The sequence below is a fragment of the Polistes dominula genome, unplaced genomic scaffold (assembly GCF_049000335.1).
Source record: "Polistes dominula isolate Pdom_NZ unplaced genomic scaffold, Pdom_raw_medaka contig_33, whole genome shotgun sequence".
Taxonomy (NCBI): domain Eukaryota; kingdom Metazoa; phylum Arthropoda; class Insecta; order Hymenoptera; family Vespidae; genus Polistes; species Polistes dominula.
Genome location: NW_028300998.1, coordinates 306,533 through 325,805, shown reverse-complemented (window position 1 = coordinate 325,805; position 19,273 = coordinate 306,533). Strand labels below are relative to the sequence as shown.

The following is a 19,273-nucleotide window of genomic DNA, read 5'->3' as shown; positions in this document are numbered from 1 at the left end:
AATAATTCTTTAAGGTTATATTTACTACATTATTTTGTACTACGCAAGTAGTTGAAATTTTCAATAATTAACTACTTTAGTCGTCAATAATATTAAATTTTTTAACTCGGCACAGTTCAATTCGTTTACAATTCATACCATACCTTTTGGCTACACCAGCGCCATTCTGGAAGGTTTTTGAACTGTTATTTATAGCATACGCTGGACACTCCTTCAAATTATCTCTCAAATGAGAAGATACTTCTTACCTCTACTCTTCATAAATATTATCAAAGAATACAGTATTATGGAACAATTGCAATTTGAACATGCAAATCTGATCTCATGAACTTAAAACTTCACTTAGAAATTCTCAACTAACGACTATCTCTCTCCACCATCTTACTTATTGGTAGATGTATAAAGTGCTGATATATTTACATTTGTTTTTAATTACAAATATAATTTTTTGACGTGACATACCTGTATCATGTAATATTATGTTTTACTGTTTTTTATCTTACATAAAAATATAAATATTTATTAATATCTAAGTATAACTAATGATTTATTTTTCATACTAATTATCATTACTTTTTCAGTCGTACAACGTTCTTAACCTGTTACCAAGTGAGATACTAATTATAAGTGTATATATATATATATATAAATATATAATATATTAATATTAATAATCTAAATAATATATTGAAAGAAATGGAGAATTTTGGTTCAAAACCATCGTTAATTTCAAAATTGAGAATTAGAGATACTATAAATAAAATCAAAAATAGTTCACCACATCTACAGGAAATTCTTAGACAGGTTAGAAAATGATGATACACTTTGTCTAACAGTAAAACCCACAATACTTGATAAATATTTATTAGAAATATATAATTATAATATTGATTTTGATCATTGGCAATAAGATAGCGACTAAAAAGTTGACTTCAACTTTTTGACAATTTGTTCATACAGAGATCTCGCGAAGCAATGATAGAAAGAAGAAAACAAGTATTTAATAAAAGAAGATATACAAAGGTAAGAAATACGTTATAGTATCAAAAACACATCCAATGTTTTAAGGCTTATAGTACTTATTAAGAGAATTAAAAGATGTCTAATCATCTATAAATAAACATGAATCCTAAAATCAATCCTTTAGATATAAATTCATTTGTATTATTATTTATTAGCTTTGAAAATATTATAAGTGAATCTCTTGGCAACATATTGAACGTATACAAAATAATTTGCTTAGAAATACACTAATTAATGTAATATTTGAAAGTGTACATCAATTTATTATTCGTAGATGTCAGAATACATTAAATATGTTAAAAAGACTTGCTTACAATATTTTAAATGCTCATAAATAATAAAAGCTAATTTACATCTAAAGTGTTGACTTTAGGATTCATGTTAATCAGAAATTTGTTACTTTTAATAAGTACTATAAACCCTTATGATATCGGAATCTTTTTTTATCACTTAATATAAAATTTAATGCACAAAAAATTGATAATTTATTAAAAATTAATTTGTTCAAACATATCAAAAAAGGATTTTGAAGAGAATCTGCAAGTGGAGGAAAATCTGTATAGGGAAGAAGGTAAATCTATTGTTTGTAGAATAAAACTTTGTTTGGTATTAAAAAACTTCAAAGAAAAAAGTTTTATAATTGCAGTTTTATAATCTAATGGTTAAAATAATTGTTTCTCAAGGTCATCTTTTTTTTTTTTTTTTTAATTGGAACTATATATTTTTTTGGTGATAGAAACATGAAAAAATAAATAACTGATTTATGATCATATCATTCAAAAATAATTAATATTTTTAAAAGATATGTACTATTCGTTTGTAAAACCTTTCGGTTGTATTTTTATATATACATGCATTATTGATGTGTAAAGAAAAAATGCGTTATAGATGAGAGAAATTAGTAAACAGAGATCATGGATTATGAATATAAAGAAAAGAAAATATTGAATTGGGGCCGATATTCAAACTCAAGACTTAAAATTCCACGTTAATGCGAGACCTTTTTCTTAATGTGTTAAGAAAAAGTTATTTCGAGTAGATTTTTCCTTTGAAATTTTTTATTACGATTGTATAAACAAAGAAGGAGATATTTAAATATTCTCATTTGTTTGGTCTACTTTGTATAATAATATAAAAGAACGATATTCTTTTTAATTATAGAGCATTGGATGTTGGCAGAATATGACCGTATGCTGCAAAATGAAATTGAGTGGATAGAATCGCTCGTTTATGAAGATAAACAAAAAGTCATTTGTCCGGTATGCCAAATAAATGAAATGATAGAAACATTTGAGACTGTATCTTGCGAAGTTTGCGGATTTCGACTAACAAATTGTAACAATATCCAAATGCTTGGAAACGCAATTGAAAGTAGTGTTAATAATCATTCTCAACATTGCACCGCTGTGCCTGGCTTTACGGTGGTCGAAGAAAACAAAAGCTTTCTTTTGTATATGACATGTGAAACATGTTCATTCCTAACGTGTGTTATTTAATGTGTCCCCCCTGTGTAGATTTTTCAAATATTTAAATACTAAATTTAAATATGAAATTGTTAAAGTTGATTGATTTCATTTGTCCTTATAATTGATAGTTTTAAAATTACTTCTTGATAAGTTATATACAGTAGGATTACATATGCTTTTGTTTTTGATATGACATTCATTCCGACATTTTTTTGGAGGTGTATATATATATATATATACACAGGTATAAATTGATTCTCAAATTATTTAGTTTAAAAATAAAGTTGAAAAGAGAGAGAGAGAGAGAGAGAAAGAAAGAGGAAGAAAGAATATAATTGTATTTTTTTTTTTTAACTAAATAAAAATGCCATTAAAAATATTTATTTTCTAATGTCAATAATTATAACAAATTAGGAATATACAAAATACAATAATTATCCCATTTTATTATTACTTTCTCAATATTAACATTTGAAGAATAACAGTATAATTAGAGTATATAGTTTTGTTCGTTCACGTGTATAGAAACGGTATATGTAAAATGAATATTTCTCAGTGTTAGTTTTTCTATTTTTACGTCCCATTTGTAAATATGTATTAAAATATGTTTTAAATTTAAGTAAACAGGAAAGACATGTGTATAACGCATAGTTTATAAGAAAATTGGACAGAATAAGTTGAATAAATGAAAAATATGAAGTATAATAGAAAAAAATGAGAAAAACGAGTTTTGAAAAATAAACATTTTTAAAAGAAAATTTATTTTTATACGATCGTATTCTTTTTTTTCCATTTAATGTAAATATATACATATGTACATATGCACATAATTAAGATTGCTCGAAGGTGTATCCTCAAACACACCTCCACTCCGCTCCACGTCTATTTTTCTGCGCATACATGGTACTATATGTACACGTATACACACAATTTTGAAAATACTTTTGTAGCTAAGCTTTAATAACTGACATTTATAAATGATTTGTACATTATAACATTAAATGACATATTAAATGTTATAGTAGATTCTGGTAAATGTATGTATATATATGTATATATATATATATATGGTATTTTTTTGTATATGTAGATATAGTTTGATACAATTTATAAAGGCACACAATTAGAGGCATAATAATTCCATTACTTTCTTTTCCTTATATGGCAACAGCTTGGCATTTAAGATCTGTTGTTGACTGAATATTACGCATTCATTACTTTAATACCACCAGTCTCTCTTACAATAATATTATCATATGGCACCTATATCAATGAAAATATTTGAAAACGTGTTAAAAAATAAGGATACAAGAAACTTACAACATTTTCTTTAAAGATCTTAATGTAGTATATCTATCTAACTATATAATAACTATTTGGTATAGCTACATTTAAAATTCATTATATTGCGTCGAAATGAACCTTTTTTCCTGTTAAAGTTAGTATGACATAATTAAAAAATCAAGTAAAATAAATAAATCTTAAAAGATGACACTGAAAGATGCATTGAAGAAATACCTTTAACCCTTATTGGTCGTCATCTTTTTTTAATACGATTCTCATTAGGTTCCATAAAACGCCAAAATACCGTTGTCAATGAAGACGTACCAAAGACGTCCCCGATAAGGGTTAAAATAAAAAAATATTAAAGTATGCGAAATAACAATTGCATTTCATGAATAAGTTTGAATATAAATTTGAACGTATATGAAATTGATATTGAAAATTGTATGTACCAATGCAGTATGCAAGACTTTATATAGTAGGCAAATTTTTAAATATTACCATAGGGCAAGGAAAATATAAGCGAGAGATTGTGTGTGCATTTGAAATTTCTTCGTCGTATACAGCATCGAACATTTTCAAATAAATGTATTTAGACTGTAAGACAAAATTCGTATTTAATATTACCTACTTACCATTTCTCGTGAGTTTAATGGTAAGTGTTTGATAATTATATATAAAAACTTTTCTTTATTAATATTACAAAAAATACGTTTAATATAAGGAACGTAGCGACTATAGCTTCTTTGAAGGGTGTTGTCATTAGTTTATATGAATGTATAAGAAATTGAAATAAATCGTGTGAAATGACAAAATTGGTGGTGTATTATAGTTATACGAATGTAAATTAAAAAAAACATGCTTTTAAGAATGTATTTACGGTAGTACGTTATTAGCAATATCACAGAATTGACAGAATAGAGTTCAAATCATTAAGATGTTAATTTAGTTTGTATTTAGAATATCTGCATGGAATGATCGCTTAGAATTAAATATTTTTTTTATGTATATGCTTTAATTAAACAAGTTTAGCGATCGATTAGTTTCTAAGTGGATCCATTTTTGGAATAACTTTGAGAAGAGCGATAATTAGTGATGAAATTAGGTAAAATCAAACCCTGGTAAGGAGAACGAGTAAAGAGAGGGGCTGAAGAAATTTTAAAACGAAGCGAATGCGAAAAAAAGGGCTTATGCAAATTGTTTTACTCATAGTCAAAATAGGACGCTACGTTCTTTTCATAATTGATTCTTTTCATTGTTTTTCATTAAAAATATGTTCATTTTTCTTTTTGCCATTAGGATTTGATAAGATATAGATATAAGATCCTAGATTGGATGTAGGAGTTATGCTTGAAAAGGTTGGATCAAAATATGTAATATTTTTATAATCATTTTGAAAGATTGATAAGAGATAAACCTTACTAGACAAGGTAAGTTTCAATTTCTACGATGTTTATGCGTCTGAAATTAGTTTGCGCATATATTTTTCCAAGAGATCTGTAGTTTAAAATTGGTCGTCACTGCGCAGATCGTCGTCTTTCCGTTCGATTAACCGCTGCAAGTGCTTCTTCGGGTAAGCGAGCCGGATCTGACAGAATATCAGTGGCAGTACACAGATACCTTAAGGAGTTCAGAACAGCTGGAAAACATATATAAAAATATATAGATAGCATGGTAACAATATTGTCGCGGAAATGTAAAACGCATTTTAAAGGAGACTTTGACACAAACCTGGTCTGAGATCGACGAGCGAACAATGTTGCTCGACCCATAGTACCGTGCTTCTGTATAAGTCTTCGACGCTAGCCGTTGATACCGAAGTATTGAAGGAGAGCATTAAAGGTTCTAGCAAAATGCTAAACTGTACAAGTTTGTTAAGAAAAAGCTTTAACATTACTTAGATTACTAAGATTTCTAATCATCATTTTTTCAAGGATACGATCCAAAATTTCCAATTTTCTCTAGTACGGTTACGCACGTACTCGTCAAACATTTCTTTCATCTTATTAGTTCTATGCCTAGAGACTGGAGCACCCGTTGCAGGAAGCATAGATTGACAATTACTAAAAAAGCATCGTAAGTAAGTAGTAAATAGGTATATATATATATATATATAAATTCATTTGAATTGAATCATTTTATTAGATAAAGTATCTTAGATGATATACGATGCACTCGTACCTAATAGAAGTATTAAGGCACTCGATTTGATGTCTCAAACTATCCATCTCCTCTTTAAGCTGATTCCTTTCTGCCCTTAATTGTTTAATGTAATCTGCTCCTTTTTGTAACATGGCAGCTTTAGCTAATTTTGCATTAGGATTCTGATTAAGCTGCGGTATTAAACTGTGAAGCATATCAAAGCCATTCTTAATGTTGTATCTGCGTTTTTGCTCGGCATGAATATGTCCGACTCTTCTTTGTTCCTTGTATTGTCCTCGTTCCGAATCTCCTTTAATGTAATTTCGCGGAGGCGATAAGGGACTACCGATACTCAATGGACTGTGAAGGGGACTTAGACTCAAGGCTTGAGGAGAACTAGGTGCATTAGAATGATCCTTGGGCGAGCTAGGACTATTTTGCGATGGATGAGTTTGATTATTTGTGTTCAAGAGAATCTGTTGTTGACCACAATTCGATTGTATTCCCTAAAAACAAATAGTTTATCGAATCATCAGCGATCAATGAAGATTGTCTTTCTCTTTCTCTCCTAGAATCCTACCTGTTGGTGCTGCGATGCTTGGATAGAAGAAGATTGTATCGCTTGAACCGTGACTGGCGTTTCAATATGATGACCGGTAGTTACTTGAGTGACCGAAGCAGTTGGTGGTAAAATAGGTAGTATGTGTTTAACGTTATTAGATTGATTCGTCGTTGGTATTATTTTTTCGGTTGATGCGTTCATTGTACATATATTGGATGTATCTACATGGGAAAAGATACAATTTAGAAAGAAGAAGAATTCGTAGAAATAGTTTGGTAGAATATAACACGTAGGTGCCATTGAGAAACCTTATTACGTACTGTTTGTAAGAAGTTGCGCTAGTAGGACATTGTTATTTAAATTTAGAGCAGGATCGCTTACTGCAGATGCTAAGGGCAATGGGTTCATCCTCGGCGGTATCAAAGAGGAACTGCTTCTAGATCTGTTTCGCGCTTTCATTTGGTACTAAAAATAAAAAGGTTTAGCGTATAAAAAACGTGTAAAGGATTTAACGGATGGTGTAAAAATAGTACTATCTACGAACCTTAGGCACTGCAAATACTTCTTTTTCCGACGTAGTTACGATTGATTGTGTTACTAATTTAGTCGGTTGCAGGGTAAGATCTAAGCCGGAAGATCTACACTGTAATAATATCGGCGATTGCGTTGGTTGTTGCGTTGGAACAGATACGACTTGTTGCGCGGGATGCGTCTGTCGGTGAGAAAATAAATCGAGGCGTAATCTCGTTGACGTCAATATTATACTTGATATATCGTCTAGACTGTTACGGATCACGTCACGATTGTGACGGCGTGAATTGCATTCGTACCTTAAAATTATTGCCGGTGTATTTACATTGTTGTTGAGTATTAAAGTTTGGTAGTTTGTAACAAGCGTTGGGCAGCGGTGGGACGATTTTGTAAGGCTTCGAAGACATCGAAGGGATCGGTGGTAAGGATCTTATAGCACGCTGCTGCACAGCGGGCAATGTCGCATTGGTTTGCGCAAAGTTTTGCTGGGCATTTATTATATTTTGCACATCGGCTATCGAGGAGATCTGCGTTGCATTAACGGGTTGATCGTCCAATGTCGCAATTTGCATTTGATTGTCGATAGGAGCCAATTGCACCGCTGTTTGGACTTCCATGGCATATGATTGTTGGCTCGACTGTTGCTGCTGCTGCTGCTGATGCTCGTAGCACGAATTTCGTTGAACCGTTTGAACATTTGGAACGGCTTGGACAACCTGTCGATATGCGTCCACTCGTTGTTGGTGCGTCTGCTGTATCACGCGATTGGTTCTACCGGATCGACGATTCTCTTGTCGAGTTTTTTCTCGCGTCGACTGACCACCACCATTATTCTTCGTTGACGCCGAGGAAGACGACGACGACGACGACGACGACGACGATGGTGACGATGACGATGACGACGACGATGTCGTCGTCGTCGTTCCTCCCGTTGTCCTCATCGCTGCCGTAGTCGTAGGTGTCGCCGTCGACCTCTCGACGAAATTTTCTTCCACGGCTCTGTAATTCATCTCTATGTCCCTATGTTCGAGAAAAGAATAATTTTTCGTAAGCCGCTGCGCGGCGTCCGCGCGTTCTTTAGACCGAAAAAGGATGAAAATAGAAATAGGGGGAATGCGTTACATGTCATTCCTGTAAACGCTGCTAGACTCCGCTTCAGACTGGTTATATATTTTTCCGGTATAATGAAGATTCTGCAAGCTGTTTCCCTGTTCTTCAGACAAGGCTGTCGTTGATCTTTCATCCTTGGACGTTACCTCTTCGTTTAGTTCGTTCATCTGATTGATCGGCGTCATCAGATCGAGATCAGGATAATTGGTGTTTAAGGTACCACCTCGGAACATGTCCTCTTCTTCTGGTACAGGAGGTAACTTTGAGTTTAAAAATTCTACAAATAAAATTCTTTAATTAAGATTCTTCTTTAATACTATTTTCGTTTTTTTTGTTTTTTTTTTGGTGAAAAGATGTACCTTGTAATGGTTCTAGAGTGTCCATAAAATCGTCGAGATTCGGTTGGAGTGGTCCTAAACTTGGTTGAATGAAATCTGCAAGGCTAGCTCCGCGCGCTACACGAATAATGAACATTTGCTTTTATCTTAACTTTTCTTTCAAGAAATGTTCGCATAAATGAAATTAATAGTTACCGATTTCTCTGGGATCTGGAAAGTATATAGGCTGATTGGAGCTAATTGTGGAAAATAGCGTATCGGTCATAAGCTCCATATAATCTTCATCAACCATCATACTCTCTCCGCCATGAGCTCCCCCAGTTCCTCCATACGCGTTCGCCATACTCGCACCAAAATGTTCCGATGTTTCCATGCCGTTGCTCCAATCTAGCGTGTCCATCGATTCCATCTGAAAAAATATTGTTTCCACCAAAACTTCAACTAATTTGAACCCGTCTATTTATTAATAGAGATTAAAAAGAAGCTACCTACCGTCTCCGTACCATCCTTGTTCGTCCAACCAAGAATTTTGTTTCTGTAGAACATACGCCATTTTTTGTATTCTGCGGTAACAGCAGCAAGTTTTCTTTTCCAGTATTTGCCTTCCAAGACTACTGCCTGATAAAAGCAATTGTAAGAAGAAACGACAAAGAAGGAAAGATTTTCCTCGAACGAAATGACAAGGAAGTATTAAAGTAATGAAAAGGAAAAGATCGTGAAAATATCCTCTTTCATCTTACCTCCGGCTTATTATGAGTGTCGACGTCAAGAGGCGATGCAAATTGGCACACCAACGTGTTCTGCTTCAGTATAACTGTAGAAACATGAGAAAAACTTTGTTAAGCTAACCATAAGTTAAAGTTGCTTCTGCATCGAAGAAAAAACGCTAAAGCCGATGCCTATTTTACGATTCGAGCTTACATTTTCTTTGACGTCACGCGTAGCGAGAACTAGTAAACAAATTATGACTTTTTTTTCTCTGATTCTTAACATTTTCTTCTCCTTGCTACCATTTTATATTGGAAATTGAGGCACGAGCAGAGAAGAAAAATTCGCGTTGGAACTCGGCTAAGAATGAAAAATATGAAGCATACGATCCCCGATCATCGCGATAATATTGGAAATTTATGCGAAAATGTGATCGAGTGTGTCAAACGGAAGCAGGAACGTAGTTTTGCGCGAAACTCGTTTCTTTGCTAATTAAATACCGTTGCGACGATATATATTTGTATCTATATAAGACACATACGTATAAAGGATCGATAGGAGATAGTTGACTAGTTGAGGAAGGAATGCCAGTTGGAAATAGTAGTAGTAGTAGTAGTAGTCGTCGTCTAGAATAAAATGTTATTCGAATCTTGCTCAAAGGGAAAATATGAGAGACGAGTCGCGGAGATATCGGAACGAGAGAGGGTTGCTGCTCAAGCTGATTCAACATAATAATATCTTGAAAAAGAAAAGAGAAAAAAAATTGAGCTCGGTGGATTACAGTCGTTTATAGAATTTGCATTTTTTTTTGAGCAAACGAGAGGAGGAGGACATGCAACAAGAGAAAGAGGGAAAGAGGTAACGAGGAATTGCACCGTGACCTGCTACGATCGAATTCTCCTACAGTCTTATTTTCTCACATTGCATATGCCAACATCTCCAGATAACGTTGTTCAATCTGATCTTGTCTTTCCACCTCAGTCTGATCCCTTTGAAGCGATTCCACTTGGGAGACGTCAGCTTCTGTCTGGAACAAATTCGAACGCGCTTATGTCATACTACAGCTACATTTTTTAATGATAATAAAAACGAAGCGCGTTCAAAGTTGTACAAAAAATAGAGGACAGTTAGAAGATTGGAAAGTGATTGATAAAAGAAGTTACGCTTATCGCTTTTTATAAATGGTGGAAAGTTTAACAAAGGCCTTGCCTATAATACATATGCGCATACTAAATACATTTCTCTAGCTGGTTCTATTGGGATTAAGAAATACCACTAGTCATCTACCCGCGATTATAGTTTCTACTTATTCTCAATATTAAATAGATACGAGAGCAAACTCATGTTTCTTTGTTGCCGCGAGACAGCTTGTGTTTCAGTTGCGCGTATATTTGTTCGTTAGAGGACAACATTTTCAAATAGAAAGAAGAAAAAAGGTAGAGTGTTACAAAATAAGCGGGAAAAACATGCTTTTCCAGAAGAAATTTGTTTATTCAATTTTTCGCTGAGTTACGTAAGAAAGAATCGTGGGTGGCGGGAGCGCGGATAGATTATCAAACGTGCGTTACGTAAACGTATTCTAGTCGAAGTAGTGTTATATTATATCGGAGCAGAGAGAATTGGAAGAAATATAATATATATATATATAGGAGGAGCTCCAGTATAAATCTCGCCTTTAACGAGATATCGATATCATAGCAAGATCCTTAAAAGTTTATCAATATAAAGAGCACATATGTTACGAGACCCAATTACAAATTTTCCGCTTTTCAAATTGAAGAATGAATTCGCTAATCGAGGATTGATTGCTCGGCATGTCGCGGAAAATAAGTTGCTCGATTGCAATCAATATCGATAGCGAGATGACGATACCGTCTAAAACGGAATAAAAAAATAAAACGGCGATACCAAATACAAGATAGGCGAACGCACACAAATACGAGGTTATCGCTTACGTAAGCATAAGAAGTTGAAAATAAGACGCATGTCAGTGAACCAATTGCAAACATTGGACGTACAGGAGTAGTTGAAGAAGTAGGAACAGTTGAATCGAACACAAATTCAAAAAGGATTTTTCCTTACAACGAACAATAATATATCGTCGAAGTGAGGTTTTTGCGCGACTCGTTTCGAGATCTCTGCTAATAAAATTTGCCTTGGCATTAGACCCTAGTTACTTGGATTTTTTCCCAGTCATTAAGCGATAAGATAATCAAGAGAAAAAATTGATCTATATAAACCTAGGGGAGATTTTATCGCGCTCGTCTAGCGAGAAAGCATCTTTCTTTTCTCCTTAAATAACAAATATCGACGACATCATTCTAGAATGATTTCTTTCTTTACAGAGCAACGTCTTTAACTGAAACAATCTTATATTTATCTGATAACTAAATGCTGTTTACCAAATGCGACGATAAACTTGACGAACATTGCGACAAAAGAAATCCTAGTTAGTAAGAAGGAACAAGCTCACGACTCGTTTTTGACCGAGTTTAACAGAAGCAAGGCCGCGCCCTTTAATAGCATCGTCTTCACGTACGGTTCTATGGCCTCGCTTTCATTAATTTTATTCCCCGTTTCTCGTTGACCTACCAAATGCAAAAGAGAGAGAGAGAGTCTCGTTTGAATGTTGATCCATGCATTTCTCTCTCTCTCTCTCTCTCTCTCTCTCTTTCTCTGTCGCTTTTAGCAAGGCAGAAGACTCACCTGTAGGCCAAGGACATGCATTGAAAGAGCTTGTTTAAGGACGTTTCAATGCTGAGTTGTTGAGAATTGGGTTTATAATTGTAGGTGCCTCCTATGAACTTTTCTAAAGAAGAATTGGTCGGTGTCATAATTGCCAATTTGGTGTTTTCCTCGTCAGGAACAGGAACGGCGAGTTCGTCCTCATCGTCTTGCGCTTCCGCTTCGAAATCGGAAACCATAAAGTGGCCAGAATGTATCGTCTCTCGGGAATCTCGTCCCGCGTTTCTTCTTTTATTGTTACCGATCTCCCCCTTTCCTCCTTCGGATCGATCGAAGAAACTACTTTGGCTCGACGTCATCATCGCCAAGGGCTTTCTGCAGATCAATCCGGCTTGCATATCCTTCCTCTCCGATCCGCTCGAGTCACCACGTCTACCTGAATTTAATACTTATTTTGATATATTATTAACATTGTCTATCGGTTCATCTATTCTGATCTATTTCTATTACCTGTTGATCGAAATTATTAACCTGATTATTTGAAATTATTAACAAATGTATACTCCTTTGTTTTGACTCAATTTACAAGCAGTACGCAGTATGCAACACATGCCTAACCGCGAAAAAGCGTGTTTACACAAAAATGAAGATGTTGCGGGAGAATGTGTGAACGTTTCGTAAATTCGCAATTAGTTTCAAACTCCTGACTAATTTTTCCTCTTTTTATCGAATTTTTTCTAATCAAAGTAGCCACACCGATCTTAAGATAATTTAAGCGCCAAATTATTTGTCAAGTTAGAAGACAGCTCGTCGTTATCTAATAAAAGTACTTATATTCAACTTTATCTACATTAACCTTAGTCCTATCTACCGATTTATTAGATCGACTACTATCGAATTTGTTGATTAACGTGACGATTCGAACAACAATCGCGAGTCTAATATCGAGTTTTTTTTATTAGAATCGCATCCATCCTCGCCTAGAGGAGATACGCTTAAATTATTTTCACTGTCGTAAGAACGTTTTTTATCCTACTGAAGGATTAAACAAAGCGATAACTTTTCTTTATCGGCCTAATGGTGACAAGCTCGACGAGAGTTGCTTTAATAAAACATTATTTATCGCAAAAAAGATGATAAACTGATGATAAGAAGATGATTCTTCTCGTAGTAATGGACGACCCCGTTTTATTCGAAACAACAACGCGTTGCCAGCAGAAAGGAGTTTCCAATCCCGCTATATTGTGATAATAATGACGGAAGCTTTCCGTCCTTCTAATCGATTCTTTCGCAATACCCTTAGATAAATTTATCAATCACTAAAGTGTATCAAAATGGTCCGGTCCGGTTTGAAGTCAACGACCTATCGACCTTTTTTTTTTTACCCCGGACGAGAAAATTTGATTCGATCGGGGTACAATTTTCGTAACACAAGGAAAATCGCTCCTACCATTTGACTTCCCTCCTCTTCTTCAGCTTCCTATCGTTGAGATTAGTTTCGACTCCCGTCGCGTGGCTCCTTCAATTAAACGATAGTTTTGATCCTCGTCGACTCTGCATGCCAAGTGTCTATGTTTACGTTAGTAAGGCAAAAACGCTATGTGAGTCTGCGACTGCGACAACGACGTCTAATTAAACGCGTTCTTATGTTTCCCCCCTTTTTTAATAGGCTCGCCTCTCGAGTACTCGATGTCCAATAAAATATGATAATAAGATGAATTAACAGTTAAGTAGGATAATAAATTATTCACTTTTTAATTATATAGATATAATTAACGAAGCGATTTGATAAAAAAAAAAGTTAGCGTACCTTTCACGAGAAAAGGTAAGCTAAAGATAAGCAAGTGTGAAAAGAACTTGAAACAGAGTTTAGAGAACCTTTGGTAGTCTCGATTGCAGCTTATGCAATCGTCGGTGCAATACGAACAAACATTCAATTTTGTCTCACACGTGTGTTTGCTGCTTGCTCTTTCGACGATTTTCTTTCTCTTCCCGATAATCAGTGTGAAAACCCTATTGTTCACGGATAACCTTTAAACCGCCTCTTTGATTTTATCGCGATCTAGAGCTTCGAAACTATGAGCATTTTTCTTTTAGTTATAACATTGACTAACAATTTTCTTATGTTGATCGTCTTGTTCTTATTACAAATGCTTTTTATTCATTGTACTATCCTCTAGTCTATTGAAAGGTTAAAATAGGTGAACCCTAGTTGTATCGTCAACTAATTATGCTTACCGCTATTACAATTATAATTGTAATAGTTCTTTTATTTTTTTACCAATCAATAATAAAGATAACGCACTCTATCTAATTATTGTTCTGTAATGAAATGTTTAATTAAATAATAGTTTTTGGATAATTACAAAGTTATTAGATTTTTCGACTGTTTCTGCTGTCTCGCTTATTTTTCTTTTTTTCTTTGTCTGTCTCTCTCTCTCTCTCTTTCTGGCTGTCTGTCTGTTTGACTCCCCAACTCTTTGTAAAGACAAAGATTGCACGCGCTATTTGTGACTTTGAAATTGGCTCTCTTTTACTTTCTAGATAGTAAATGTATATGTCGATTATGAGCGCGCGCGAAAGAGACAAGCGTTATCTAGAAGCAGTATGTAGATACGACGAGAGAGTGAGTGAGAGAGAAAGAGAGAGAAAGAGATATAGAGTAGACGACGATATAGTCTTTTTCTCGGAGAGAACGTATCATAGGTGCTCGATAGGAAAAAGAATTGTTCAATTATCTCTTTCTTTCTCCTAGATTTGAGAGAGACAGACGTCACTTCCAGAGGTACACGCTTTATTCTTCATCAAATGCGCACCAGATCTTTTTTTCTTTCCTTTTACATCGACTTACCTCCTTTCTTTTTTTATCAACGCTCTCCTGTTGTAGCACTTTTATTAATTGCGCTTCTTTTCGCTGATAATAACCACCACAACAACAACAACAACAACACAACAGCAAAAAAACAAGGAAATTGAGTAGGAGAAGGATAAAAATAAGGACAATCGTAATAAAAGAACAAAAGTATAAAAACACTAATCAATCGAAAGCACACACTTCGAAAAGAAGAAAAGAATAAAATTTGCCGTCAGGCTGGGCCACAAGGCACCGCGCCCGGACGAGGTCCGTACGCGTTACTAGACAGAACACGCTCGTTCATATTGCCTCACAAGACGCCATTTGCAACTCGTCAGCACAGCGTCGTCGACCATTAACAGAAGCACTGATAGTTGGAGCCGATTGGGTGGGAGGCGCTGTTTACGCCGCAATGCACGTTCACCCTTATTTTTATTAATTGATCATCGCGAACTCTTTTGGACGTTATCGGAAACATTTGCAACGTCAAGCGCCGCGCTTTTTTCGAACTCTTCTGTCCTTAAGTTTTTGCTGAAGTATCATCATGTCGAGCTTTCAACACTAACATAAGTCGATTACTATTTTAGGTAATCCTTTTCAATTTAGTTTAAACACACTTGTATATTTTATTGAGCCCCTCCCAAAAAAAGTATTTACAACTTTAAACAATTTGGTATCACTCTTTTTTGAAATGTGAGTTTTTTTTCGATATTTGAGGTTTTTGATTTTAAATATTCATAATATTTTAAAAAATCCACCAAATGAGTCGTTTTTTTTCAAATTGTATGTTGTATACAATTGCATACAAGTTGAACGCAGGACAATTGGGGTCCTGTTATAAATTTTATTAAAAACGAGGAAGAGGATTACATCTTTACTTTGCAAAAAATTAATATTTCATTTTTAAAAAGTTTATTGTAATTAAAAATTAAAAAGTTGTGAAAAATAATAAAATTCACAAGCGAGAGAAATTAAATAACAAAAAAATAATAATTTTAGGATAATTCATTTGTTTTCAGAGTATGACATTTTTCAAAGTAAAGGTACTACACAAGGTGGCACTTTGCGTGTCATACACCAATATCGTGACTCCTTACAGATTCCATTTCTTGAGCAGACAACACATTTTCAAAGTAAATTTTCTTTCGATGTGATGTGTAAGTTTTTTTCGTAGCTGTAGTTCACATTCGAAGAGTTTTCTAGCATTTCCTTAAAAGTTTTCGTCCCAGTCTGAAAAATCTAATGGAGCTTCGTCGCGATCGGGTGGATATCTATCAAAATTCCTTTTGTCCAGATGATGCTTCACCTACGAATAAAGATAAAGATAAATCATTTTTTCCAACAAACTAATCTCTGAATCAATCGTATCGAAATTACCGTAGGTTTGATGGGTGAAGACATGGACAAATTGTTTAACGATTTCCATTGAAAATCCTTGAACCATCTAGAGTATTTATAGAAATTTCATTTTTATATGATTCTGCATTTAAGGCTAAATAATAAACAAATTTGCTCTTGCCTGTGATGACGAACATCCGCAGCACCGTTTTGCAAGTTGCCGAGTCTTTTCGTAGGGTCTGCTTTAAGCAAACGCTGAATAATATCTTTGACTGAATTAGAAAGTATTTTAGGTATTTCGACTGTCTCAATACCCGCGATGATATTATTGCCCACTTCGACGTCGTTCATACCTTGGAAGGGAGTCCAGCCGCACAACAATTCGTAGACGACGATGCCCAAGGACCAATAGTCGGCAGCCCTTTGAAAGATTCAAATGATATACATAGGTAATAGAATATCGATAAATCGATAATCATATCGGTATAATTACCAACCTATTGTACCCTGAACTCTGAATGATTTCCGGAGCTAAATACTCGAGTGTGCCGATGTACGTCATAGTTTTATAAGGGCCAATGAATTTGCTCGATCCAAGGTCAGTCTGCGAGATAAATATCAGATGGATTTAGCCCATAAAATAGAGAAAGAGAGTGAAAGAGAAATACTTACGAGTTTAACGTAGCCGTTGTGGTCGATTAATATGTTTTCGGGTTTGAGATCTCTATAAATGATGCCAAGCGAGTGTAAATGATTAAGGGCCTCGACGATGCAAGCAGTGATGAACTTTACGTCTGAAGGTTCGAAACGAACCTTCTTCTGCAATTCCGTACGTAGATCTCCACCGAGACAGATCTCCAAAAGGAAGTAAAGGTATCTTTTGTCTTTGAACGTTCGTAATAATCTATAAAATGGACGATCGATCGTTTCCATCAATGTATAAGTCATGTGTGCGTAAATATTATAAATACAAACCTGCAAATAAAAGGAGAATCACAAGCCATAAGATTGTATTTTTCATTGTAGATAATCTTTTGTAACTTATTTTTCGTGATCAAGTTCTTCCTGATTTTCTTCCTAGCAAAACTGATATTCGGCATTGAATTAGCGGTGACCAATTCCACTCTTCCGTAACCACCTTTTCCGATTGTACCTTCGATTTCTAAATCGGCTAGGGTCAAATCTTGAAATTCTTTTTCCCAATTATCTTTAACAACCGGTTTTTTATTGACCACCCATTTCTTATTCTTAATCGATTCTAGTCCCCCGAGATAATCGATGAAGGACCTAAAATGGATTGTTTACTTTAAAATCAATATAAAATTGACAAGGAATGTTTCCGTGTAAGTAGATAAATAAATCTGAACGACTGTTGACTTACTGCCTATCGATGGTATAACATTCGGCGCCAGGTGGTAGAGCCACGGCATTTGCCTGTCGACGACATTCGGTGTCACCGTAAAGTGCTTTCTCACCAAAATAATCACCCTTCTCGAGGAGAATCAAATCATCATCGCCTCCGTACGATTTATTTTTCGTTATTTTAACGTTTCCACCGTTTACTATGTAAAACTTGACGCCTGGGTCTCCTTCGCGAAAAATGTAGCTGTTTCCCAGAAAAAATTCCTGCAATTTTGTGAAAATAATCACCAATCGGAAATTAGTACTGATCGAGCTCTAATTAATCTTACCACGGCTATCAAATCTGACATCTTTAAAAGCACTTCTTCGGGTAGCTCACTCAGAATCTTGATCTGCCGAAGCATTTGAAGATTGTACTCCGTAGATTCTCTCATGGATTTCGTTATTATAGCGTGAAAGCTTTTTCTATCGAGTACCCAAACTTTCCCGTTCGTCTGTACTGAAAAGAAATAACAAAAATATACATTTGATTGGAAAAGAACTTTTTCTTCCTCCTTTTAGAAAGGGTCGTTAATTGATCGACGATTAAGGATAATAGTTGTTTATTCTAGTAAGAAAGATAGGCCTTGATATACCATCTATCGAGCATAATCTTTTGATATTGTAAAGTAAGGCGAGCTCTCCAAAGGCCACTCCGGTTCCGAATCTTCCGTAAAACGTATTTCCAACGTAAATCTCGAAACTGCCCTCTTCCGAGACGTATAATTCCGAGCCTGAAAGTTCATTTCGTTCGAAATGAATTTGTTTCGATCGAATGCACTTTTTCTTTGCATCTTACCCGTTTCACCTTCCTTAATGAGTCTTGTATTAGCTAAGACTTCTCGAGGTTGCATTGCGGACGCGAGTTTCTCGATGTTGTCCTCTCCAAGATTACTAAGAAATTTATTTTGCAATATCGCTTTCTTTATCAGCTCCTTTGATCTGCGAGAAGATCGTATTTCGTTATACGAGTTGAAAAGAAATGAAAAAAACGACCGTGGAAATGAAAATAAGTACCGTGCGTTTTTCTCGTAAGTCAATATGGTCGTCGTTTGCGTTTCCTCAGACTCACCCATAACTCCATATTTTCGCACAATTAATGTATCTCGATAAAAATCCTCAGTGATTTTTCTTGGCTGTTTTTTTTTCTGTAGTTTAATCGTGAAACCACTTCGAAATTTCTTCAAAGACATTCTCTTGACTCGCTTACAAACGAACTATTAAGAAATGTTCACTAAGAAATCCAATTTGTTTTGCGTTCTTCTTTCCTTTATCGAAACAATCAAGACATTTTGAAAAATCTTATCGACTTCTTTGTAGATATTATTATGATACATTAATCAAGAGTAAAAAAGGATGAAGCGTCGCTTTAGTGATGAATATTTGATGACAACAGAAGGATTATATGCGCTACTAAATAATTAGCCGAAGGACGATAGATAGGTAGGGGATCGACGAGGCTGATAGCTCGATCAAAATTACCTTTAGTTTTTCGATTGTGGTATCTTCGAAAGATATCAAACTTGACTGATTGATTCCTCTAACAGTCATAAGCATAGATCTTATCAGTTGAGGATAACACTCTTGGTTGGCTTGGTGCATCGAAAAAAAACTACTGACAGATAAACCTTACGCGTTTGCTCATTCATTTAATCTGCTACCATACTATTTGTTTAAAAAAGCTCTTTGTTTTTACGGCGATAAAGAGTTGCGATCGATAACAATTAGGTCGATGCCGTCATCGGTCGACCACATGACTTTGATTGAATATTTGCGTCTAATACCGTATATCCTTTTCTACTAGTATTTGTTTGGAGATGTAACACGTGAA

The 19,273-nt window shown here is 34.7% G+C and overlaps 3 protein-coding genes across 9 annotated transcripts; 1 reads left to right on the top strand and 2 right to left on the bottom strand.

Annotated features, from left to right (window-relative positions):
- The first annotated feature begins 139 nt into the window (after positions 1–139).
- Positions 140–3,910, top strand: LOC107064492 (RIP-like protein). Of its 2 annotated transcripts, none has more exons than XM_015317208.2 (6): positions 140–391; positions 582–609; positions 695–804; positions 961–1,023; positions 1,546–1,594; positions 2,185–3,910. In XM_015317208.2, exons 3-6 carry the CDS (start codon positions 697–699, stop codon positions 2,517–2,519), a joined length of 555 nt encoding a protein of 184 aa, XP_015172694.2. In that variant the 5' UTR covers positions 140–391; positions 582–609; positions 695–696; the 3' UTR covers positions 2,520–3,910. The 2 variants fall into 2 exon arrangements, with proteins under 2 accessions (XP_015172694.2, XP_015172693.2); XM_015317207.2 differs by having other exon boundaries at positions 140–471.
- Positions 2,916–15,074, bottom strand: Mondo (MLX interacting protein mondo). 6 transcript variants are annotated; one of them, XM_015317202.2, is made up of 17 exons: positions 14,701–15,074; positions 13,300–13,418; positions 11,871–12,285; positions 10,085–10,191; positions 9,197–9,270; positions 8,949–9,074; positions 8,652–8,865; positions 8,478–8,573; positions 8,131–8,395; positions 7,308–8,028; positions 7,022–7,189; positions 6,798–6,942; positions 6,496–6,698; positions 5,955–6,421; positions 5,713–5,836; positions 5,505–5,634; positions 2,916–5,412 (listed from the first exon to the last, which is right to left on the bottom strand). In XM_015317202.2, exons 3-17 carry the CDS (start codon positions 12,245–12,247, stop codon positions 5,291–5,293), a joined length of 3,339 nt encoding a protein of 1,112 aa, XP_015172688.2. In that variant the 5' UTR covers positions 12,248–12,285; positions 13,300–13,418; positions 14,701–15,074; the 3' UTR covers positions 2,916–5,290. The 6 variants fall into 6 exon arrangements, with proteins under 6 accessions (XP_015172688.2, XP_015172689.2, XP_015172690.2 ...); XM_015317203.2 differs by having other exon boundaries at positions 13,300–13,368; XM_015317204.2 differs by lacking the exon at positions 13,300–13,418 and having other exon boundaries at positions 11,871–12,297.
- Positions 15,075–15,598: 524 nt separating this feature from the next.
- On the bottom strand, positions 15,599–19,173 carry LOC149032193 (cGMP-dependent protein kinase, isozyme 1). Its single transcript, XM_089173605.1, has 12 exons — positions 18,925–19,173; positions 18,460–18,710; positions 18,242–18,384; positions 18,039–18,176; positions 17,733–17,902; positions 17,423–17,667; positions 17,017–17,328; positions 16,714–16,945; positions 16,539–16,645; positions 16,223–16,462; positions 16,081–16,147; positions 15,599–16,009 (listed from the first exon to the last, which is right to left on the bottom strand). Exons 2-12 carry the CDS (start codon positions 18,633–18,635, stop codon positions 15,914–15,916), a joined length of 1,926 nt encoding a protein of 641 aa, XP_089029731.1. The 5' UTR covers positions 18,636–18,710; positions 18,925–19,173; the 3' UTR covers positions 15,599–15,913.
- Positions 19,174–19,273: the final 100 nt, after the last annotated feature.